Source organism: Centroberyx affinis, unplaced genomic scaffold, assembly GCF_046629955.1.
Source record: "Centroberyx affinis isolate AG114_WGS23_722 - 3 ecotype Tasmania unplaced genomic scaffold, CSIRO-AGI_Caff_v1 ptg002059l_1, whole genome shotgun sequence".
NCBI classification, from domain to species: domain Eukaryota; kingdom Metazoa; phylum Chordata; class Actinopteri; order Beryciformes; family Berycidae; genus Centroberyx; species Centroberyx affinis.
The window spans coordinates 448,628-473,607 of record NW_027280392.1 but is presented as its reverse complement, the minus strand read 5'-3'; the positions used below and the strand labels follow the sequence as shown (position 1 = coordinate 473,607).

Below are 24,980 nucleotides of genomic sequence, written 5' to 3'. Positions count from 1 at the left end.
CTTCTCTCTCACTCCCCTCTCTCACCCCTACCACAGTCTGTGGGGAAGGAATGCCATGGAGTGCAGCAGGCTTTGTTTGGAAGAGTTTATTTGTGTGCAGGACTGGGGCGGTTTCCTGACCTCAGGTCGGGGGTGTTTGGGGAATGTGTGAGCCGTGATTAGCATCAAGTGGATGGAGGCAGTGGCAACACTGGTACCCCCCAGCTGGATTCAACTGGGTGTCATATGCCTTCTACATCCTCCCCCCCAACCCAACCAAATCCTCTCCCCTCATCTTTCCTCTCTTCCCATTCCTCCATCCCCAGGCTCTTCTTTATGAGGGCTGTGCTTGGTAATAATCAGCCCCTCCGTCTCGTGGCTGGGTTTTTAGAGAGTCCCCCCAGGCTACAATCTCCTCCTCAGAGCAGCAGCGAGCCATAATGATTTCTGTTGTAGCTGAGGGAGAGGCGGTGCCATGCAGAGAAATCATCCTGCTAATTGAGTCGGGGAGATAAAGTAGTGGTAGGGGTGGTGGGCAGCGGTAATATCAGCTTTGAAAGGGTCTATTGTGATCCTGCTGCTGCTGTTATGTAACTCTCTTATAATGATTGACAGGGTCCTGAAGGGAAGGGGATGGAGCTCACTTAATAGACGAATGTCATGTTTTTATTTGCTTGTCATGTTTCTATTTTACAGTTTTATACAGATGTCCTCATTGATTGTGGAAACGTCTTTATTCCAAAATGTTTTATCCCTAGTGCTTATTAAGTTTATACTACGTAGTTTTCCATGACTGATGGCATTGCTAATATGCAGCAGCTGTTACTCCGTTACTGGTATTTTGCCAAGATTTTGCTGAGAGAAAATGATACAATCTGTGGTTTGGGGGTGGGGTGGGGGGGCTAGATTTGAGACGGTTCTCTAAGATTTAAAGATGGACCTCTCTCCCAGCCAGTCCTGTAGCACTCATCTGTTCTCCTTTTTTCTTTTTTTCCTCTCTGCCAGCCATCTGCCTCAACACCAATTAGGATCCAATAGTGTTGCCCTGGTCTTAACCTCTCCTTCTAGTCGCTATAACAACTTGGCTATCTCAAGAACAGATGTTCAACTGTCCATCTCAGTTCTGATTTTTCACCCTAAAAATATTTCATCTTCCTCGATTTCAGTGTTTCCCTTAGATTTTTTTCTAGATGTGGGAACGGGTGGAATTTTTGCTTCAGGCTCCAGTTTTGAACCACATCTTCATCCCATTTCCAGTTTCAAAGCTTAGCCTATATTATATAATTTGAAATGTTGACCCTTTATTTGTCTGCTTTCTACTGGGGGCAGAAAGACTAAATCATGATATTTATTTATACTTCTCAAATCTGGGACAAGAAAATGCTAAATGTAATCTTTTTGAAGGGCATGCAGTTTGTGATTTCATGGAGTTATAATACAGAGTACATAGGTTGTATTAAGTAGTGGAACTAAATAGCCCTATAAAGGGTGGAGAGTTGACTGAGACTGTTGTTGTGATTTAGAGTAGGCCGAATGGACAATCTGAGGCCCCATGCCAGCGTGTGGCGCCTCGAACCCTAATGTGCATATCTGACATTCTCCCCCTTGCAGAGAGGAGGAGTGCTGCGCACACACACACACACACACACAAACGCATGCACACACACAAACAAACACATACACACATACCGCCTTTACACTAATAGGTTGTGTCAATGGATGCTGTGTTTTCCCCTGAAGTCGTCACCTCAGTTTTGGTCACAGTCACAAGTGAAAAGTGCGTCAAAGCGGAGTTTACTTACATCAGCCCACTTGTCCCTGAGCACCGGTGCCGTAAGCAAGAAGGCAGTAAATTATTGAAGTAGCACTACTTAAAACTCGCTGGGTAAAGTGTCTCAAGGCAGGAGACAGTTTTGGAAGCACTTTGCCATTTTAGTTGGTAATGAAAAGGGAAGACCTAAACAGTATTGTCCTTGTCCAGAACATCGATATTTATTAATCATGTACATTTTGACATTTTTTTTAAAGAATATATAAACGTCATTGCATATTCTTGTTAATTCTTGCCTTTTCTAAATAAAGAGCCTCTGAATTTGATACAGACTGTTCATTTAAGAAATGAATATTCATGTGAAGAACTCATTAGAGAAATCCCATTAGTTTTACTCTTTTACTGTTGATTGGCCAAATTCAAAATAAACTGCAAACATTCTAACCCTCATTAGAGTTTGAAGTTTTACATTTGGTGAAAAGGAATTCTAGCAAAGTTAATCATTGCCGTTTGATGAGTTAGGCCTGCATTTTTCTCCTGCTTTGACTTTACTTAATGAGATGTGCTTATCCAACCCTTGGTGTGTCGGGCCAGGGACCACGGTTTATTAACAGTGTCAAAGAGCAAACAGCAGAGCTCAGTGTCTTCTGTTGCTGCTTGTGGAGATGAAAGCGTGTCAATTACAGGGTCAGAGGCCGCTAAATGCTTGTTAAATGTGCCTCTTCAAAAACCAGACCCCCACCACTAACATCTTCTCCTTCTACTGCTATCATCTTTGCTAGAACCTTCTATCCTTTTACATTGGTGTTAGTTATGTCTCGAGTAATCCAGTCAAGCTAGCGTGCGTTCAGGTTAGCGCTAGCAGAAGGTTACATGGCCACAAAAGCTCACTCTCTGTGCATCTTTTCTGCCACTCTCCACTCCTCATCGCCATCCCCTACCCCGCCCCCCACCACCACCACCGCCGCCGCTTCCTTCCCCCACAATCCCTCTCTTTGACTTCTATTTAGAGTAGGCCCGGGGGATAGAAGCAGGCTCACAGAATGCATATGTGTGTACACAGTTGTGTACTGTGAAAGCAGAGCTGACTTTCCACCGCAGCTATTCATACGTGCCTTTGGATGGATGGTTGGCTGAAGTGAGGGAATGAGCGAGGGCGCTTTGATTTAGCCCATTGTGTGGAGGGTCTCTTGTTTATAACTGAGGGTGGTTGTGATTAGATGTGCACACACACAACAGGCCGCCAGCAGGGTTGACATTAACTTAACATTTAGTTCAGCAACTCGCACTGCAGCTTCTGAATTGGAGATATGAACCTGCATAATGCATCGTGCTTGTCTTCACACGTTATCCCAAAGATGCATAAATTTGGTATTTTTCTGTAAACGATTCCTGAAATGTAACCTCAGCCGTATTCAAAACAAGCATGTTTGGCATACATGCACACCCCTGCAGTAGAAGATTGTACTTGATGTTAAAAAGGGGGTCAAAGTACCAGTTTACTATTAAAATATGCTGATGACCTGATTATTCAAGAACGGCATGTTTGTGTCTAGACAGTCAGAAAAGCTTAGATCCCTCAGCGGGGTTGGATGCCTTCCAGATATCGACAGTATCAGCCTAGAATAGTATAGTTTGCTTGGCACACCCAGCCGCGCGCACACACACACACACACACACACACACACACACACACACATACACACACACACACACACACACACACACACACACATACACATTTTGATTATGTGATGGGTATTAGGAAGGGATGATGACTAGGAGGATGATGTCACCTTGCCTAGCTGGCTTGCCCATCATTAGCTCACTGCTGAGACATATTAAGCATTATGTGTGACTGGTTAATAATAACCAGAGGAAGAGTGTGATTGTGTGTGTGTGTAAGTAGGAGGGGGAGTCTTTCACTCTTACTCTTTTCTCCAGTGCTTCGCTCACATTCTCCTCGGCTGCCCTTCGGTCTGTGTATGGGTTTATATTTGTGTGTGTTTCCTTTGTCCCCAGTTACTGTGTAGCTCATCACTGAGGCTTGCGGGGAATGTGGAGTGGGATGCTGCTTGGAAGCTGGAGCCGCATGATTTGGACACATTGTGAAGGTCAACAGCACATTTTTGCAAAGTCAACTACATTTAGAACGCAGAGGCTACAAAATCCCAAGTTAAGACAGCAATAAATGACTTTAAATTGTAGAAATCAGCCTAACTTTGTAGAGGATAACAGCAAGAGACTTCCATTTCGACTTCCACACTACTCTCTCCTATCTCCAGCCATTGTTTAGCTGAGGATACCGAGGATAAAACCCCCAGCCTCTTAAACAGGAAGTAGTTTTTCTACTGGCTAGATCCTCTTTACCTCTGTGTGTGTGGTGTGTGTGTGTGTGTGTGTGTGTGTTAGGCCAGGCTAAGGGTCAGGTTAACATGCAGCTGATAGATGCGGCCCTCGCGAACTACGCGCCTGCCTGGTGTGATGCTGCCAAACCGGAAATTTTCTTCAGCTTAAACCCGTTTATCCTCTAACGATTTCACACAGCGCGCTGTATCTGATATGAAACATGTAATGAACCAGACCTAATGTATCTGACACAGCCATCTGTCTGGAATCTGCTGCTGGAGATGTGCAGTGACTTACAAGCCATTATGTCTCAGGTCATTGAATATATGTCATCCCTTATGGGTGGAAAATTCTGACTTGTGTAGCGGGGCCTAGGCTCTAGACTTGGCTGTTCCAAAGATGGTGTTAGAGGGGACTTTCCTGAGACATTCTGGGTTTTCACTGGGTGCTGAAGGGAAGGCCTAGGTGCTAAGGTTGCCAGTTGGGTGTGGGTCAAATTTCACATGGGGAATGGTGGGCTAAATCCCCTTGTCAGAATTTATCCAGCCATATAAAATGTAGGTTCATAGATCGGGGTGTTGGTAATCTAAGAGTTTAACAAGTGGGCCTGTGACTGGATTCAATCCCCCTGGACCACCTGGGACTGGTCCAGGGGGATTGAGTAATGTGTGAGTGGAGAAAGTGATTGAGTAACGCTCTTCCCTTCATCAACAACTAGCCTACAGTGAACAAGCAAAGCACTTAACACCCATTTGCTCCAGTGAAGCTGCTCAACGGTCAACAGTAGAGGACTGGGCAGCTCCCTGGTGTGAATGTGTATAACTGTATGACTGTGAAGCATGGGGGTGCTGAAAAGAGCATTTTTCAACAAAACCTTCCTTGGATAAAAGTGAAAAGAAGAAAAGAAAGATCCTTGAAGATGGAAAATAATTTGGACTTTCCATAACCCATTGTTAGAAACTGCAGTTCTGTTTTACCTCAATGTTTACAAACATTTCCAATGTAAGCAAACCTAATACAGCCTCAAACTTATAAATCTCATGTTTAGAGGCCACACAATGTGTGTCCTTCTATCAACAGCTCAGTCAGTCAATTTGAAAGTTAATAAATGTCTTCAATCCAATTTGGTTTAATGAAAACAAAGCCATTAGTTGGGTGAAGATGTTTCAGCAGGGAGTGCCAGTGTAATTACGCTTGAAAGATCAGGGAAATTATGAGGCTGTTAGAACACATTGGTGATAACTGCAACAAAGGCAATTATACGTCATTCACAAGCCTAAAAAATACAAAAATACAAATTATAGGCAAAAAAGATTTTAGATTTTTTCAAAGGTGGTCAAGAACACACAGTCTGCCCTAGATTTTAATAGGAAAGGAAATGGCCAGGAAAGATGTTGAAAGAAAACCAATATATCGCCAGATTCATATCCACTACCTATCCATTACCATCATTACATTTTATTTGACTGTTGAAACAGGCTTGACAAGGTTTAGATCCCACAGTCTCTTTGGAGAGTGGATGAAAAAGTTGTTTTCCCGTCCTGGTCTCTACCCTGTTTATGCTTGTCATTGACTGATGGTCCCAGTTAGCCAGAGTGACGTCGGCCTGGGTGAGTGCAGCAGTAGAGCCAAAGAGAGAAGTGTAATCTCCCAGCTGTCTGGAGGATTGAAGGAGAAAGAGCAATGTTCCTCTAGCTGCGCCAATGCCATCAGGATTTATCACCCTCACACACACACACACACACACCAGCAGGGTAGGGTAGTATGGAGAGGAGCAGTGAAATGAGCAGCCTGGCCAGATGCTGTGGGATAACAGGGGCGTAAGAGAAGCAGAATATATGAAGGGCAAAGAGAGAGGGGAGGATGCCGATTGGATACAGGCTTATTTCCTGGTTCACTCCTTGGTCGAGTTAGGTCACTGTGGTGATAGCTGAAGCAGATCTGGGTCAAACAGTATTCTCAAATATTCCCTAGTGTGTGTATTAGTGTGCTTGGAGGACCAGATGATTGGGTTTTGCCACATAGGATAATACAACCAGAAAACCTATTTGCAAATGGTTTGAATACATTTGTTTGCAAACAACATAACTGACACTATCTGTATTGTCCTCGTGCAGTAAAACCCTGCCCATCTGGTGTTTCAAGCACGCTAACAAACTCAGAGAAGTTCAGCCACTGCTTGACCCAGGACTGAGCTGTAGCTCAGATGCAGTATGGGAGTCCCTGCTGTCCAAATATGAAGAATTACGGGGCCATCAGAGTTAATTGGCCCACACACGACTACAAGGAGAGGAGGATTGAAGAGACCGAATGGAGAACTGTTGTGGTTGTAAACTGGTGGTGTACTAGTAGTTACAGAAGCACAGGGTGTTCTGGGACAAAGTTGGAACACTCTCTGTAACACTCAAACTGAACTTGTGCTTTCTCTCTTCCCCTCTTTCTCCCCCTCACTCGCTCCAGCACCCACGGCGTCTTCGCAGAACCTGTGACTGGTTGTGGCAATGGGGCTAGTTACGTAATTAAAACGACTGTGTACATTTTGTAGCCTATCTGGCATTGACACCCCTTGTGTCTGAAGGGTGTGGCTCGACTCGCGCCTCGCATCTACTTGTCATCTCCCTCACTGTCTCTAGGTTGTTATGAGTGGAGATCTGTTGTATTAGCTGTGTGTGTATGTGTTGTTTGGGATATACGGATATTCTCTCCGGGGCTTGTCCCTCTCTGTCTTTCTCTGCCTCTCTCTCCCCCTCTGGCCCTGCTCAGCTGCTCAGGCCATCTGTGCAAAGGCAAACAGAGAACAGAGGAATGGAGAAAGAGGGGTAGTGGTGGGGAGAGGAGAGGAGCCGACGAAAAAAAAAAGATCGGGAGAAAGGGAGGATCAGTGGGAGAATGAAAGAAGGCCTTTTGACGTATTTGATTTAGTTTGGAGGATGAGTAAGGGATGACAGAAGAGGGAAAGAAAGAGGAGTGTTTCCAGGAAGCTAGCAGCATAAAGACGATGTCTATCCTCTTCTAGAAAGGCCAGCAGGACTGTGTGTGTATGTGTGTGTGTGCATGCGTGTGTGTGTGTGTGTGTGTGTGTGTGTGTGCGCGCAAGAGTGATGATCAACGGAAACTAGGATGACTAGTGATGTCTGGATTTTAAAATTGGACCAGCGAACATCAGCCCATAGTGAGCTCATTTTCCCTCTCCTTCTCTTTCCTCTCTGTTTCTCTCTCCCCCTCGCTCTCCCTCTCTCCTTCCTTCTCTTCTGTTCCCATGCTCCCCAGGCCAAGCCTCTTCCTCTGGGTTGGCCTCTGTGTTGCCTCAGTCCTGTCTCAACACTTAGCCTCCTGCACAGCCAGCTCCTTGCTGTGTTTGTAAACTTTGACAGACCAATTTCCTGCTACTCCCACTCTCTCTCTTTCTCTCTCTCTCTCTCTGTGTGTGTCTCTCTCTCTCTCTGTCTCTTTCTCTCTCTTTCTCTCTCTCTCTCTCTCTCTCACACACACACCAAGACCACTGATGTCAAAGTCGGCAAAACCTATCTTCCTCTCATCATTTTATTCAAAAGAAGTTGAGGAAACAAAACAAAAGACAGTAGTCTAACGTTGATGCAGACGGTGTATGACAGCCCGTATTACAGACGGTTGCCCTTTATCAGGCCTCATATGCTCCAGGTCCCACTGCTTGTCCCCTGTGGCTCATGTCTTTGACAGCTCGCCACTCTGTGTTTATGGTCAAGCAGTGGAGCTGCCTCCCTCTCATTAGGTTTACATGCCTTGACCTTTTTCATCTTAGCACATCAAGGCCCCTTTTCTACCCAACACCACTTCAGTTTTTTTCAAAATGATTTAAGAGTTTATTTGCCTCTTAGTGTGAAGCAAGCTTCCTTAGCTGTACTGATGATGAAGCATTTTTGAGAGGTTGCGTGTATAAACATGATTAGAAGAAGTGTGTGTGTGTATGTGTGTGTATGTATTTGTGTGTGTGCGTTTGTTTTGAGTGCTAAAGCTTTTTGCTTGCACTCCCTTGAGTGTACTATCCCAGAAAAGCTAGTCTTCCACACTACTGGCCCTGATGCCATTTTGTAGCAAGAAAAAAAAAAGCTAACCCATATTGGCTATGCTTGTCATGTGTGTCACTGAGCTTTTCAGTGTCGCAGAGGGGACCATTTGCCATTGCACTGCAATTGGCAGTGAATTTAATGACGGCTATTTGTAGAATGTGTTGTGTTGTTGTTTTTGCGCAATAGACATTTGCCCTCCTCTGCCACCCCATCTGTGTCCCCTGAGACCATTATACACATTCAACTGATGTTAAAATGTGTTGATCTCATTGTTTGTCCTAACATGTGCCTCTGAGCATGTCATATCATGCTGTGGTGTGTGTTTGTCTGTGTGCATGTATTTCTGTCTGCATGTGTATGTGTTCCTCTATGTGTGTTACATTGTCCTATATAGGCTCTGTGTCATCTTGGGTTTGTGCAGCAGTACAGTTTCCTGTATAATGGTACATCCTGTTCCATTTCTGCCCCTAAACTCTCTTTGGATCCTTTGGATATTTCTGTGTGTGTGTGTGTGCATGTGTGTGTGTGTGAGTGTGAGTGTGATGCTGAAGCTGTAGGTAGACATAAGCCTTGGCTTTATCTGATTCCTCTAGGGCCCTGTCTGCTGATAGGAGTGGCAGCTAACTCGTTTTCATGTCTGGTCTTGCTATCGACTGACTGTGTTCTTCTGTATTATTCTGTCTCTCTCCAGACCAGTCCTTGCCCTCTCCTGAGAGCCTCTAGACCTGCGGCCATCATCCTGTGAGTGTCAAGTTAACTAGCACTGCTCTGCAGAGACGGACCGCCACCACTCGAGCGGAGATGAAACCGGATGGGGTTGCCACGGCAGCGCTGGAGCCAATGGAAACATTGGAATCCAATCCGGTAAATGAGGCAGTACCGCCCGCGGGGGAGGAGCCCAACCAGGCGGCCAGTCCGATGGAGGAGGTGATGGGGCAGCAGCCGGTGGGGGAGATGGTCCAGGAGGAACCCCAGCCAGAACCAGCCAAGGAGACGCCAGCCGCAAAGACCAGCGGCAAGGCCTCAGCAGACCCCAAAGCCAAGACCACCAACAAGGCCGTGGCTAAGACAAAGCCTGGCACTACCGGCCCGACTAAGACCACCTCTGGCTCCCGGCCCAACACGGCCCAGAACCGCCTCACCAATGGCGTGTCCAAGCCCCAGACCAACGGAGTGACTAAGAAGACCACAGCCACTCCAGACAAGAAGACCCCGACCTCAGTGGCCTCCAAGAAACCAACAGGGATGGCTGGAGCCCCGGCCTCCAAGACCCCTACTAAAGTGGGTGAGAAGAAACCTGCAGGGACCGCCCGCCCTTCTTCTGCTACCGCCCCCAACGGTGTGAAGTCAACAACCGGAACAACAGCAATCAAGAAGACATCATCCACAACTGCTAATGGTGTCAAAACCAGCACCACTGCAGCTGCTGCTAAGAAGCCCACAGGTTGGTCAAAATATCAGCACTAAAAAAAGTGGAGGTTCGAGATAGTTGGTAGTAACATAATTATGAGTGAGAATGTAGGTTACTTGGATAAACACATCTATAGTAAATGTGCCATGAAATATTCACTCAGCTTTAACTGTTAAATGAGATGACATGCAGATAGATGCACATGGGATGGATTCAGTTCACATATTAGATATGCCAGAGTGACTGCTACTAATATAGAAATGCGTTTGCCCTAGATCCCTAGGACATATGAAGGAAATGTGTCATAAGTCAGATATAGATGCCAGAGCTATCAACAGAATGTTCTCTCATCTGTGCCATATCTCATGTATTTCTATCTCTTTTGCCTTCTACATACCTATCTTTCTCCCTCTCCCTCCTTCTCCTCTCATTGTTCTGTTATTTCTCCTTTTCAACTTCTCTCTCACCCTCATCTCCATCTTCATTTGCATCTTCTACACCTTCACTTCTGTTCCATTTCTCCTCTCCTCTCCTCTCCTCTCCTCTCCTCTCCTCTCCTCTCCTCTCCTCTCCTCCCCTCCCGTCTCCTCTCTTTTCTTCCCTCCAGCTCCCAAGCCTGTCTCTGCAGCTCCCACCAAGCCTAGCTCTGCTGCCTCGCCCAAGCCTGATAGGCCTCCTGTTTCCAAGACAACCAGGTAGGTGTGACATTTGTGTAGAACTCAATGCCCCGCCCATGGGGAGAGAAAGCGTCTGGTGCGCGTGTGTACTGTACGTGTGTATGTACGTGCGTGCGTGTCTGAAAGAGATTGTCTGTGTGTCTGTAGATAGCGCAGGCAGTTGTCCATAATTGGTCCTCTTCTCAGACATCCTCCAGGCATTAATGTTGTAAGTGGGATCCTTTTATTAAAAGCCATTCCCCCGATTTGCTAGCACACAGCAAATTTGCAGCAGAACCAGCAGTAAATCCAAATAAATTGCAAAATAGATAGGGATTGTGTGACATGAATTCAGCATTACAAAGCTCCCCAGTGGCGAGTGAGAGGTGGTTGGTTCAGCGGGGCTTGGCTTGGCTGCAGGTTCAAAGAGGGCCCTGTTTAAAACGAAATACCCTGGAGGAACGAGGGACAATGACCCCCCACACAGAGAGGGGGCTCGGAGGGGCCGGGCAGAAGTAGGCCAGCAACAGACAGACCGATGTCAGCACAGGCCTCAGAGCAGTGCCTCGCAGGGTTTCACCAGAACACAGATTACGCAGCATTATTAATAAATAAAACAGCAAAGTTTTGGGAAGGAGCGGGGTATGGACAGGGGAGGAGGGGCAGTTGGGGGAGTTGGAGAGAATCAGCTGAGGAAGAGTGAATGTTCTGAATGTTTTGTACTTTTACTGTGTCTGAATATGCAACCATGTGTGAGTGTTTGTGTCTGTTTGTGTGGAATCAGGTCAACATGTGTTCCATACCTGAGTCACACTGTGTGTGGTGTTGGGTATGCGGAGACTTTGCGTTCGGCCTGGAGTCAGGAGGAAGAGGAGGCTGAAGGAGGTCTTTGTCTGAGATGATGACGATCAACATCAGACAGGGCCTGGGGAGAGACTCATCCCCCACCCTTCCCTCCTCCTCCTCCTCCTCCTCTGCTTGTTTGTTTGTGTATCACTTGCCTCTTCCTCATTTTTATGTCCTGCCCCTATGGTACATGGTATGCGGGACATTATGTCGTCACGGTGGTGTTTGTGTGTCTGTCTGTGTGTAGACACCTTGCTTTGAGCACAATAACTCAAGAACAATACATGATAAAAACATACACCACACACCACAAGTTTCCCCTATAGAGGAGATGAGCTGATTAGATTTTTGAGCACCTTGGTGCATAAATTTGAATATTAATGAGGAAATGTTAATTTCCTTGAAAGCGCTATAACTCCTTGCTTTAAAATACAGATTTAAAGGACAATTCCATCATGATTTGAGTTTTTGCTTTTTTACATTACATTTTTTACATTTTCCATCCGTTTAATGTTGATTTTGACAGTTTTTTCATGCACGCTCCATGATAACAGATATTTTTAAATCAGTTTAGCCAAACCTCTTGGGCTCATTCACTCTATTGAATTCCAAGCAACATAGAAAACAACTCTGGAGCCTTCTAATTTGGTTGGTAAAGGTAATCCATCACTGCAAAGGAGAAGCCAGCAATTACATTTTGCAAAATTGCAGTAATACACTACTATCAAGCTATAAACTTTTACATTTTCAAAGAAAAATTCGGGAACACCTTGAGAGCCGAAAGGAGACAGGAGTCGGTGTCTTACTTCCACTTTTTGCTTCTTTTATTTCCGTGTTTTCCATTCCAAGATCAAACTTTCTACCGATGGCTAGTTAGGACCCGCCCTCTGTCAATCATAACCCATTCAAGCCAACAGACAAGCAAAAGCAAGATGAAAAATTATTTTTAAACAATTATACACCAAATCACTGCCCTCTTTGACCCAGTTTACAGCTGACCATTTAACACTTTTTACAATCAGTTTACGACATTGAAAACTTACTACGATCTCATTAAAAAGCATTGCATGATGTCAGTCATCATGTGTTGGCTCCCTTGATGATCACAGTTTCTGGGATTTCACTAACAATTACAATAACTTTTCTGCCAGTACATTCTCCATGTTCGTTCTGTTTGTCTTCAGTTGCTTCGTCACTGTGATTGGTCAGCACACAAAATAGTGGCCTACGTCAAGTGCACAAAGTGGAACTTTTCGCAACTTTAGCTCTCAACTCTAGCACTCTCCGTTCTCCCTGAAAAGCAGCTACTGAACAGTCAGGTTAGTTCACTCAGAGAATGATGTGATGCAATGTGATCCTGCCTGTGGTCTTCTCAGTATCAGACAGTAAAATGACGGAACATTTTGTCAGATCGCTAATGTGCTTACAGAACACCTTAATGCAAGTGGTATTAGCCTCAGTGTTGGCTAAAAGTGGACGCTGCTGTAGCACGTGGCACTGCATCCAGCTTGGCTTCTTCTGTAACCTTTTTGACACGTGAGCGTTTAAAAAAAACAAATGAAGCCGGGCTGAGGTGCTTGCATGGCCAAATAAATAAAGCAGAAATCTAGTCGGAGTATTGCCTTAATCAGGTTAAGACCGGATTATTAGTGTGCATTTACGTGCACCCAATGTAACATGTTGACTAGATTCAAGATGCAAGTTATTGAGTTGTTAGTGTATGAGTGGGTACAGCGTGAAAAAGTACAGTCTGTGTGTAGCCCAGAGAAGGATTATAGAGCTGCAGTAGACCTATATATGAATCCCCACAAGAGAGGTAAAACCATTACTGATGAAAGGCTCCACTGACAGCACCATGTACCCTTCTAGGCATACGGTTACGTGTATGTGTGTTTGTGTGTGTGTGTGTGTGTGTGTGTGCTTTGACAGGGCCATAAATCTCTGCTTTAATTAGATTTTGCCCTTTTCCCTCCCCACCCTTGATTCGCGCCTGGTATCAGCAGAGTGGTTGAGAGCTGGACGGACACATTCATTGGCATATCAGACACACCCTGCTTCCTCTGTCACTGTCACACACATGCATACACACACGCTGGGACTCTCAATTTACCCAGTTTCACTCTAAGACTCTAAATTGATTCAATTTAATCCGCAGCAGGTTCCAGTTATCAGTCAAGTGCAAAGCAAATATAGGTTCACCAAATGACAGAAATCTAATTGTATTGTTGAACAAAACCACACACAAGTGTTTCATACTCCCTATTTAGCCTGAGTTTTTTGCAAATTGAATTAGGTTTATTCAGTTGTGGCTGCCAATGGCTTTTTATTATAGCTATCTCTTAGTCTGGCAGTTTTTGGTGTCATTCATGCACAGCAGGCCTTTTTTGGAGACACATTTTGGATTGATCTGAAAGGTCACGTTAAAAAAACTATAGAGCTAAACACTTTGAATTAGGAAAGATAGCTTTTTCCTATGCAAATGGAAATGTCTGTACTTTGTGTGTGAGCGTGTGTTTATGTGATGTCCCTATGTGTGTTTGTTTGCATGCATGGGTATCTTTGCATTCTTTGTCTGTGTGTGTGTGTGTGTGTGTGTGTGTGTGTGTGAGCAGTGTGCTGTTTGAAGCTGATTGTCCACAGTACACACCCTGTGACAGGAAACCTTTGAGTCTGATTAGTGTGCAAATGGAGAAAGCAGAAATCATTATTTGTTTGAACATCATGTCTGTGCATGCTGGGATGTGTTCTAAGAGTTTAAGTGTGATTTTATATGCATGAATGTGCAGGTTGTTTTGACTCTCTTAAGTGGCTGTAAAGATTATTCATGTCGAGTTATGCATCGATCATCGGGTGTTGGCATGCAGCATGCAAACTGCCCAATGGGGCACACTGTGCAGTTGCTATATGGGCGCTTTAGTGTGTGTACGCGCTCTGCATGGAAGCCTGCGTGGTGAGGAGTGCATGTAATTAGAATGCAGAGCATGTGTTCATTTGCCGGTATATTACTCAGTATGATATGGAGGCAGCGGGGGGAGGGAGGTGTACTAGCTGGCTGGCTGAACACGTGGTGTGTGCGCATGTGCCGCTGAGCTGCTCTCTCCTGCCCTGGCGTCTGTGGATGCAGCAGAGTGAAGTAAAACAAAAATGGTGGAGGCAGAGGAGGGAAGCTGCACGGCTGAATAAGTCATGTGTCCCTGCTGAGCTCTCATCACTGCTGCCAGAAGTACATACAGAGTGTGAGGGCTGTACATGCAGAGAGTGCAAGGTGGGTGTGTGAGTGTATGTGTGTGTGTGTGTGTGTGTGAGTGGTGGAGGTAGAGAGATGAAGCTGAGGACCATAGGGTATCTCTACGTGAGACAGAAGGGAGGGATATTTAAAGGCCGAATTTCTGAACAAAGGACAAAGCAAGGGTATTGCCCTCAGCCTGGTCTTATTGTACAAAGCCATTGGAGGAAATGGGACGAGTTTGCTGTTGGGTAATCAGGTGGTTTTTCCTTTTTGCTGTCCCCTCAGCCACCCTGATTCCTCATGTTAGTCATGCTGTTTTTCTTATTAATGGTCCCTCGGGGATGATACATTTTTATTGAAGTGGATTGAATGCAGCCCCTCTCATGGTCTAACATATTACTGCTGAAGTAATGGTCCAACACTAGTGTGTGTGGTAAGCAGTAGTCATGGTTCCTGACCCAGACACTATTCTACATAACAGTGTTGAGCAGACGACATGTTGCGTAGGCTGTAAATCTTCCGTCCTGCTATGGGTGTGGCCGATTACTCTGTGATGCGGTCTTCTGCTGCCACGGTTTTATAGGGGTGCAACCGCAGACCCAATTACCAAATGGATTTGGTGGGAAAGACTCGGAGGCAGGGAGGGAGGGAGGGAGGATGGAGAGAAGGAGGTGTATGTGTCTAAGTAAGTGAGAGGAAGGTTTGTGTGTATGTGTGTGTGTTCACTTATGCTCCAGCTGTGTAGCAGATGTGATGGATATTGGAGAAATCACTCACACCACACAGTGGTGGTTTTTGGTTCTCCCCACCAAGCCCACATATTAGCTGTCTTCTTTCCCAACAGACACTGAATGTACAAAATATTAGGGGCATCTTCCTGATATTGAGTTGCAGAATCCACATCTCAATTGTCTCAAAGCTTAAAAATCCTTCTCTAGCTCACCTGCTCTTTTATCTCCTCCTTTGTGATTGGTAATTGGTTTAGATTTAGTTAGGGAAATCAATAAGGGATAATGGCTTTTACCTGGATTCACTTCATCAATGTACTTCACGAAAGGATTAAATGTCCATCATATTTTATACATTCAGTGTATAGAGATTGTTCTGCTCATGCACTGAACATCTTTTCCCTTTCTGTTTAGTTCTACCAAACAGAAACAGTGAAAAAAGAGAACAGTGAAAGAGAGATGAATTTAAAAATGATATAGAGCATAATAGCTCAGTTTACTGTAAACATTTACATCCTTTCATAGCAGATAGCTTTTATTATTAAGATTATTTTAATGGATTTTCCTTTGGCGATTTTTTATACAGTGGAGTTTGACAGGAAAGACAGGAGATATCGTGACAAATGTCCTGAGTGAGAGTTGAACCCATAACACCGCAAGCACATGGTATACACTTTAACCCTTTAAGCCTTCAGCACACCCTCTAGATACTTATGATTTTTCAGCACATCAGCAGTACATAAGCCAACTACAGCCTGTTCATCAGGTCTAGGTGGAATCGTCATCTAGATTCTGGGACAGAGCCTGGGGCTCCAAGCCCCCCACTGGGCTGCTGTTGCCGCAGAGCGGTGCGGCAGGCAGGCAGGCAGGCAGGCATCTCCCTGGCCTAGGGCTGCTTCTGATAACTCTCAACCTGCTGCTATTCTCCCATAAAGAAACCTAGAGATATAGAGACCTAAAGAGAGGGAGGACAATAACACTGATGATCAGATTCAGTCTACAGTGAAATTCCAAAGGTGCCCTCAGTCACGCGGCTGCATCTCCCCCGAGGTAGCTGAGCCTTCTTTAAACCAGGGTACAGATCCTCCTCCTTGGCCCTGCTGCTTAATTAAAACAGCATCATCTCTAATCTGCTGCTTGGCTTGAGAGGAGGGAGGTTCCTTCCACCATAGTTTGCTGCCTTTGCTGCAGGGGAGGTACTCTGCCTGCCTGCTTGGTTTCCTCCCTGCTTACTCATTTGCCTCTTTGGCGCATCTCATTTTGGTAACATCTCATCATCGCCTAATTCTGATGTACCATAACAAAGCAGCACCACCAGGCAACCAGATTTTTTCCACACTCAGAGCCAGCCTTCCTCAGCTCCAATGACTGAGGAATTATGTAGCTGTAATGAAGCTAAAATGTTATCAACGATCCTCAGGCGAACTATAAGTGTTTCACTGTGTGTGCCTGAGTGCATCCGTAGTGACTGACCAACAGACTCATCTGGTTTTTCAGCTCCAATGCGTTTCTAGGCTTTTTGTTTGACATTTGCTTTAACCCCAATTTGTAGTGTTGTTTCTGTCAGCAAGGCCTGTGGCGAAATATGGACAATGTGCGCAGCCTTTACCCTTTGATAGAAGCCGCCCATTGAATAGGAGTATGTAGGAGAAAAGTAGCATCATTTGAAGGCTACAATAACCGACACAGTCCCCTCAGTCATTCAGTTGACAGTGATCTTAATTACAGAATTAACAGAAGATTAAAATAATTCAAGCATCGATGCACCACAATGCCTCATTCAGGCATTGTCATCATGCCCAACTGCCGGGAAACATCCATTAATCTTATAACACAACACCCCCCATTTTAAACTGTTCAACCATGGCCTGTTCTCTCAAGTGCCTTACTAGTTTATCTACTATGCAGAGAGCACTCTTTGAGAAGTGAGAAGAAGCGACATTGATATTAGATTAATGGGGTTTAATCGGATGAATATTCTTAAATTCCCCCCCATCTCTCTCTCTCTCTCACTCCCACTCAGTCTATATCTCCCTCTCGTCTCCCTTCTTTCTTGGTGGCCTCGTTAATTTCCAGTGCTCTCTAAGGTAAATAGCCCTCCTGTCGTTTTGGATTATCCATATTCCTTTCATCAGCCAGATTAACATGAATGCTCCCTCTGAATATTCCTCCTACTTTGTCTCTATTGCCAGTCTCTATATCTTTTAATTCTGTCCATTCTCTTCCTCCTGTAATTCTTCTCTTATCTTTCATTCTCTAATTCAGGCACCACAGGCTCAAACAAATCTTTCCAAAAACTTATCGTCATTTCACCTCTTAACTTCTTTTTCAGTCTCTGATTTGAGCTTACTAGACACAGCTTTTAGTGGATCTAACAAAGCTGAAGCACTGTCTGATACAAGTCATTGGTTTATTGTAGTGAATCAACATGATCAAGTTTCTTTCTTTAGCCGGCAACCCAGTTCACCCAAGGATTTGATGCAACTCTGGCCTAAATTTCACCATTGTGCCAGTCGCTAATCAGTTTAGGGCTTAGCTACAATTAATAGCTTCAGCTAATTAGGGTAAATTAAATCAAGTTATACCAACCCTCCAATAAGAAAAAGACCAGTATCTCTGAGATGGTGATATCAAGACAGAAACAATGGGTTGTTGTGCCATGACCCGCGCTGTTGTTGATGCTTGATAAAAGGCTTTTTCTTGTCTAGACTTCAGCACCCACCAATGCCAAATGCTTTTTAATCTTCCTCACTCTTCCCACCTCCCTCTCTCTCTCTCACTCTGTCTCTTTGACAGAATAATGAGAGGGCATTGTTTTGCTACAAGTACACCAGCAAATTTCCTCATCGGCATTCTTCAGTCTTGGCCCAGTAAACACAAGCGTTGCGCTCCAAATACGTCAATGCATCAAGGATTATTAGTGGTTTTACATAGCCTGGAGAATTGTAACATATTAGTAAAACTGCCCTGACATGATTCAACAATCCCAGGATCTCAATATCTGTAATCCACCTCATACTATCCCAGAGCCAAAAGCTTGTTTGAACTTCCGATGTGACCACACCCCTATTTCACTTAGTAGTGTTGGCATTGACCATCCATTGCTCATGGGCTTGGGCATTAATCTTATTTCATGTTACCAAACTGTGTTCCATTACATTTACCAGGTTGTACATGGCACTCAGTACTTCCTTGCTGGATAAAAACAGTGGCATCGCTCTTGCACAATGAATGTGCTTTTAACTCGGCCCATGGCTCCAGCTGGGGGATTTGAAGAAGTTATTTTTGTTCTCCTTTCAGAATTAAAGATTAACATAGACCCAGCCATCTTCACTCTCCCTGTGCCTCCCTCCATTGCCTGTTCTCTTTCTGCCAGTACTAACTCAGTTCTTTATTTAGAAGCAGTTAGGGGCAGGCAGTTAGTGTAGCGTGAGCCCGGGCGATCACACGACACAGCCTTGTCAGGACTAGTAGATGTAGGTTACTTTGCTCAGACCTGACATGGAAGCCAGCTTCTAGGCCAGGCGGGCCAGGCTGATGCATACTGCCCCAAGTGTCAGAAAACTCTGCCTGGGTCATTCCCCAATGGGGAGGGGATATAGATAAGGAGATCAGGGACAGGGTTGAGTGTGGCACTAGGGGCGCCTCATGTTGTTAATCCCTGGGGTGTGGTGTGACTCATCTCCCAAGCTGCTCCACTTCACAGCACCTCAGGGAATCTTGTCGTGGGGTCTTGTCTGTTGGTCTGCTGTCAGTCCTCTCCTTAGTCTTTTGAGAAGGCAGTCATCAGTGATGGGTTCCATTGTGTGAACCTGTCCACAAGCATTCATTGGATTTGGGCTGCTGCCCCATGAAAGGCTAGCCAGGCCAGATCCTTGGTTTGTCCTGAACCTATGAAAAATGGTCCTTCCTCTCCTTGGGAGGTTGACAGCCTAGGCCTACATCTCCAGACCTCCTGTTTCACCCTCTCTTCATCCCCATGTCATTGTGTTTTTTTATTCTCTCACTCCACTTCTGTTTGCATTCTGTGTGTGTATGTGTGGACACACGTGTGTGTGCTTGTGTACGTGGTGTGTGTTCCGCACTGCTTCACAGGATATCCCGTGGCAGTAGAAGTGACTAATCAGTGAGCTGTAGCAGGAGTGAGTGCTGTGGACAGAGCCTCTCGCTCCCTGTCACAACCACTCTGAGGCGCTTACAGCCCAGGGATGACCACTACATGGAATGTCGAGCCAGGGAGAGACCTGACGTTTGCCCCTAGCTGTGAATGGTCTGGCAACTCAAAATGTTTGTGTCAGCTTCAATTAATCTTCAAGCTTGGTGTTCTGTATATAGGGAACACATCACCATGCTGTTGATTTCATTTCAATGTTTATGTCTCCTGGGGAAGTTGAAGGGTGATACAAGTAGGCCTAGAGTGTGGAGAATTATCAACATGCTAGCCTGTTGGAAGTATATTTATATGGTACTTGGCATTAACCTGGCATCCTTTTCCAGAGCGTCTTACATTCAGACTATTCAGTGTTTTTACTCAAGGACACATGGCTCCTTATGTTGCATGGAACTGAACCTGTGACTTTACGGTTACAGGACAGTCTCTAACCGTTAGGCCACCCTGCCCCAGATCTGTATGCTACAGTACCTCTCACTTTTTCTTAACCTTCCTCTCTGTCGTGTTTCTTCAGGCCTACCACTGGCACAGCAGCATCTCGCCCTGCCTCAGCTTCAACTCGGCCACCCACTGCCAGCACAGCCAAGAGCTCCACATCCACAGCCAAACCCGCCACTCCTAAAACCTCCTCCACCACTCCCAAACCCGCTGCCTCCAAAACCACCTCCACTACCCCCTCTGGTGGCAAGCCTCCAGCATCACAAGCATCCAAGACCACGACCCCTGTAAAGAAAGGTAACAATTTTGACATGAGCAGAGATGTACTTTTTCAGGATTTTTTTGTACAACATTTCTCATCACAGATTTTCTGCTATTTGAGCTCCTGAGCTCCACATCCTCAATGAGAGACCATGAATGTGCTTTCATAATATATCATCATGTAAAGCTTGTTACCAGTTGAGTTATTTCTATATTTGTATGCATTATAATGTGCTGTAATTTAATCCAACTCTCCCTCGCACTTGTTTTCCTTCTCTAGATGTTACCAAACCAACCACTCCTGCAGCCAAAAAGCCTGCAGCATCTCCCCTCACCCGCCCTGCCTCAGCAACCAAGTCCACCAAACCAGAGGCCCCCAAATCAGCTTCCAAACCAGACTCCACTACCAAAAAGCCTGCTGCAAGTAAGGCTGCAGACACAAAGACACCCACCCGCCCCAAAACACAAGAGAGCAAGCCCACACCTTCCAAGGCCCCTGTCTCCAAACCGGCTGCAACCAAGACCTCCAGCCCCAAGAAAACTGTGGGCAGCAGCACCCCGACCCCTGTGAAACGTGGCCCCAAAGCTACAATAGCTGCCGAGCCCGCCTCTAAAGAAAATGAAGGGAAGGAAGTTGCTGCTGCTGTAGCTGCTGCCGCGGCTATTGCTACAGCGGCTGCTGCCGTCACCAGGTCCGAGGAGCCAGAACCCTCTGCAGCCCTTGAGGCACCTGCCGTAGAGGCAATGGAACTGGTTTCCAGCCAGGCCAAACCAACTCTCGAGGCAGTACAAGAACCAACTCCACAACCCACCCCAGAACCAGTCTATGAACCAATGCCAGAACCAGCGCGAGAACCAACACCAGAACCAGTGCGAGAACCAACACCAGAACCTGTGCAAGAACCAATGCCAGAACCTGTACGAGAACCAACACCAGAACCTGTGCGAGAACCAACCCCAACAGCAGAACCAGAACTAGAACCTGAACCAGTCCATGAACCAGTCTCCATCCCTCAGCTTTCTGCCCAGCTGGACTTGGTTCACCTTGAGGAGCCCGCTAATGTCTCAGTCCCTTCCCTGGGAACCACTGTCATGTCTCCTCCTTGCTCCCCACCAGGCCCCATGTCTCCTGTCAGAGAGCCACAGGACACCTCTCCTCTGCTGGACATGCATGTCCAGCCTGATCCCTGGGACATGAGCCAGCCCATGGCTCCTTCTACCATGGCTCCCCATAGCCCAGCCAAGGTTAAGATAACATTCCAGACAGAAGAGGAAAAAGAGGAAGAAGAAGAAAAAGAGGAAGAGTGGAAGGAGAGGCTAAGGGAGGAGGAGGAAGAGGAGGAGGAGGAGAAGGAGAACCTTTTCATGCCTACCTCCACAGCTCCATCTGCAGATGCCTTCAGTATGCAGGCTCAGCCTCACTTGTTGGGAACCTCCCCCATGGATGATTTCATCTCTGGGGCCCTGATCTCCCCTCAGGAAAAGGAGGAGGCAGTGGAGAAGGCTGACGAGGAGATCAACGAGGATGATGATGAGTATGAGGAAGAGGAAGATGAGGAGCAGAGGAGACTGGGCCATCAGCCTTCATCCATGTTCACTGACATGAGCAGTTCCCAGCCCTCCGAGGAGTTCCAGGTTAGGTCCTCAGGCTTCGGTGGTTCAGCAGGCTGGCATGGTGACGACCTGTTGTCTGGCATGGACTCTGAGGATATGAGCAGCTGTACCAGCAGCCGGCAACAAGGAGTTTCTGACCTGAGCAGCACCCAGCACACCGCACTACTGGAGGGCACCCAGAGCTCAGATGCCCTGATCGACTCAAGCCTCCGTGGCTCTGAGGGAGATGGCAATTTCATGGGTTCTCCCAATGTGGAGACGCTGGCCAACGAGGAAGAGGAGGATGAGGATGAAGAGGAGGAGCGGGTGGATGATATGGATGTGAGTTCAGAGAGGGTGGAGGAACATCACAAGGTGTTCCAGCAGCAGGAACACGATGAGGAAGAGGAGGATGAAGATGTAGAGATGCCCAGTGAAGGAGTGACAGAGAGCGGCCTGGAGAGCTGCGGGAATGCAGACGAAGACGATTTTAATGAGGAGGAGCGTTTGGACAACCTCAACCGCTCTGGTCCCCAGCCCTCTGCCTGGGGCCAGACCAATCCCTTCACTGATCCCTGGGCCCAGCCGACCTCACTGCTCTCTGCTTCTTCCCCTAGCCCCGTTTCTGACCATGGTGCAGCAGAATCTGAGACACCCACCCAGTCTCCTGCCCAGGCATGGTTGGACAGCAGTAGTCCCTCCCTGGCTCCTCAGTCAGAGAAAGAGCCCCAAGGGTATCAGTCAGCCCATGAGGAGATGAAGACCTCAGCCCTCGAGGAGGCGCATGCCCCACCTGCTGCCCCAGCTGTTGGCATGTCCCAGTCCAGCACCCTGAGCGGCACGGCTCTGGCCGTCCACAGCAGCAGTGAGACAAGCACGCCAGAGGAACTCCGCGACTACGACAGCAGCTCCGGGGTGGAGTCCCGTTCCGACAAGCAGCAGACTCCCGTTCCAACTTCGGTCCAGCCTGACATGGAGCAGGACCTGGGTATTCACCTAGAGAAAGGCGATGGGGAGGAGGAGGAGGCCGAGACACTCCCCGCCGATGAAGTCCTGGGAGCAGGTCCTCCGACTGCTCCCGCCTCCGCCCCCTCGTCCCCCACCACCTCAGGAGACGAGGCCAGCGACACAGAGGGCGAGATGCAGATAAACGACCCTGATGCGCCCATGATCATGGATGAGAGCGCTGGGTTCGACAGTCCCCCTCCCACCCACAGTCTACCCGCTCTGGATGAGGATGAGGAGGCAGTGGACGTGCCAGCAGGAGATGGTGAGGAGGATGGAGGTGGTGCCACTCCTCAGTCAGCCAACTCTGTGGCATCTTATGGCTTCGACTGCACCACATCCAACTCCAACGCTCACTCCATGGCTGAGAGCTGTGGAAAGAGTCCAGGAATCTTCTCCCTGGAGAATGAGGAACAGCTGCCAGAGGAGGCCAAGGACCCCTCCCTCATCAAGGAGCTGACCCTGCCGTCGGCCGCTGCTGCCCAGGCGGAGGACCTGCTGGGTAGGCCCGTGGACCTGATGCCCTTGGGCCACCCAGGGGAGAACCAAGCCGGCCTGGATGACCACCACTACATGCTGGGGGGGAAGATGGCGGCAGACAACCTGGAGGAGGTTGATCCGCTGGAGTCCAGCCACCACCTTGGGGCTCAGCATGTTGGAGACTCCAGCGACAGCCAGACGCCCTACTACTCTACCATATGCGATAAGACTGATAGCTTTCTGGCAGGTAACGTATAAGTCCCTCCCACCCCCCCTGGAATGCACCTTTTCCCTGCAACCCTCCCCCTTTACCTGTTGTTGTTCGTTTTCTCTCCAGTTGGGTTAGATGGCTTAGAAGAAGAAAAAAACACAGGGGAGAGCAAGATTGTAGGAAAAAATAAAAAAAAATGAACAAGAGGATGGAAAAAAAAGACTGTAGCAATTTTCAAATGAAGCCTCCCTCTTTCATACTGTTATGGTCATGGTTATGAGTGTACGGCTTAAACTTCTTTATGTACAATAGCTACTACCATTTTCTATTAGAATGTTCTTTTTAAGTAACACTGCATATTCTGTAGCCCCTGACGGGGTATTGACTGACTGGTCCAATGTGACAGCTTTTAAACCGAAAAGGAAAAAAAAAAAACACGGATGGAATGAAACGGACTCTACCTAATTGTGTATTTATCCTACTGTTTTTACCGATCAAATGTCAATGATTTTTTTGTTTTGTTTTGTACTTGCTTATTTGTTTGTTTTTATTTTGTTTTTGTTGGAACCTGGTCCTCCCTACCCTGTGTACACACGCTCCATATTCTCCTGCACCATAGCAGTAGTCCCATACTCCTTTTTTAAAGTTTGTGTTCTTGTTTCAAGGCTTGACCATTTAGCTATCAAATAAAGGCTAGATATTAACACGGCTCTTTTGCCCTTACAGATTTGTTGAGGTGGGTATGGGAGTATTAGATTGCAGTTGGTGAAGTTTTTAATGTGTGCTTCAAGAGGTTCTACGCTCTGCATAGGTTGTTATGGCATATCACGTGCAGTCACGTACAGTATGTGTTTCAGGCATTTGGTTTTAAGTGGCTATGCTTCAAGCCTGAGGTAGTTGATCATTTGTGCTTCAGAAGAGACTAACAACTAGCCTATTATTTGTAAAGAGACCCTGCATTCCCTGCATCTGTCACAGTTGAGCTTTACACTCGCTTAAACGTTTCATAGTGGGTGTTTGGTTTACTATTTCAACAGTATCTTGCATGTTTGACTAACAAAAATACATTGTGTACTACCTGATGAAGTTGAAACAGCTTTACATTAGAGATGTTCATAAATGAATGGTTCACAACTAACTAGGTTTTTTTCAAAATTCCATTAAAACATCATTGCAAGGCATTTTGTTCCTGTTTCTTATTTCCCCTATGGATTCAGCATGCCTGACATTGTTGTCCTCGTGTTTGAACTGCAGTGTATTTACTGTACATGTTTTCACAACAAATTTCCCATGGCATCTCTTACCCTCCACCATGGGAATAACTCATAAACAGGAAGTGATGCAACATTGTGGAATGGTGTTGTATCTAAAATGGAATTTTGGTTAAATCAAAGAGGTATTCCAGCTGTTGTCCCAGTACCCTCTTCTCCAGCATGCTTATGTCTCTCTCTTTCTCTCTGACATTTGTGGATTCAACACAAGCTGACCAGCATCACATTCAGAACACATCCTTGGCAGGTGGTACTCACTTAGCCATTAGGCAGCAAATGCGCCATACACCTCCCATGTGACCTCAAGGTTTTATGCACAACTGCTCTAAACACTTCAACAATGTGAAACCTGCTCTAACCTGCCTGCATCCTCCTGAATGTTCCACTCTCACGCACGCACTCACTCACCCCACACACAACCATACACAAGCGCACACACACATATACCGGAACAACCATGTGAATGCATCTGTGAATGAGGAGTTGAATGTTGAAGCTCAAGAGGACCGAAACAAAACACTTCCTCCAGTTC

General features: G+C 46.4%; 1 protein-coding gene across 1 annotated transcript in view; it reads left to right on the top strand.

Annotated features, from left to right (window-relative positions):
* The window catches only part of prr36b (proline rich 36b), a 29,926-nt gene extending 5,577 nt beyond the window's left edge, over nt 1-24,349 (top strand). The window contains exons 2-5 of the mRNA XM_071531245.1: nt 8,840-9,592; nt 10,167-10,254; nt 19,704-19,924; nt 20,169-24,349. Of these exons, the coding sequence (XP_071387346.1) occupies nt 8,950-9,592; nt 10,167-10,254; nt 19,704-19,924; nt 20,169-23,224 (4,008 nt within the window). The 5' untranslated portion in view covers nt 8,840-8,949 and the 3' untranslated portion in view covers nt 23,225-24,349. The remainder of the gene's footprint in view (nt 1-8,839; nt 9,593-10,166; nt 10,255-19,703; nt 19,925-20,168) is intronic.
* Nucleotides 24,350-24,980: the final 631 nt, after the last annotated feature.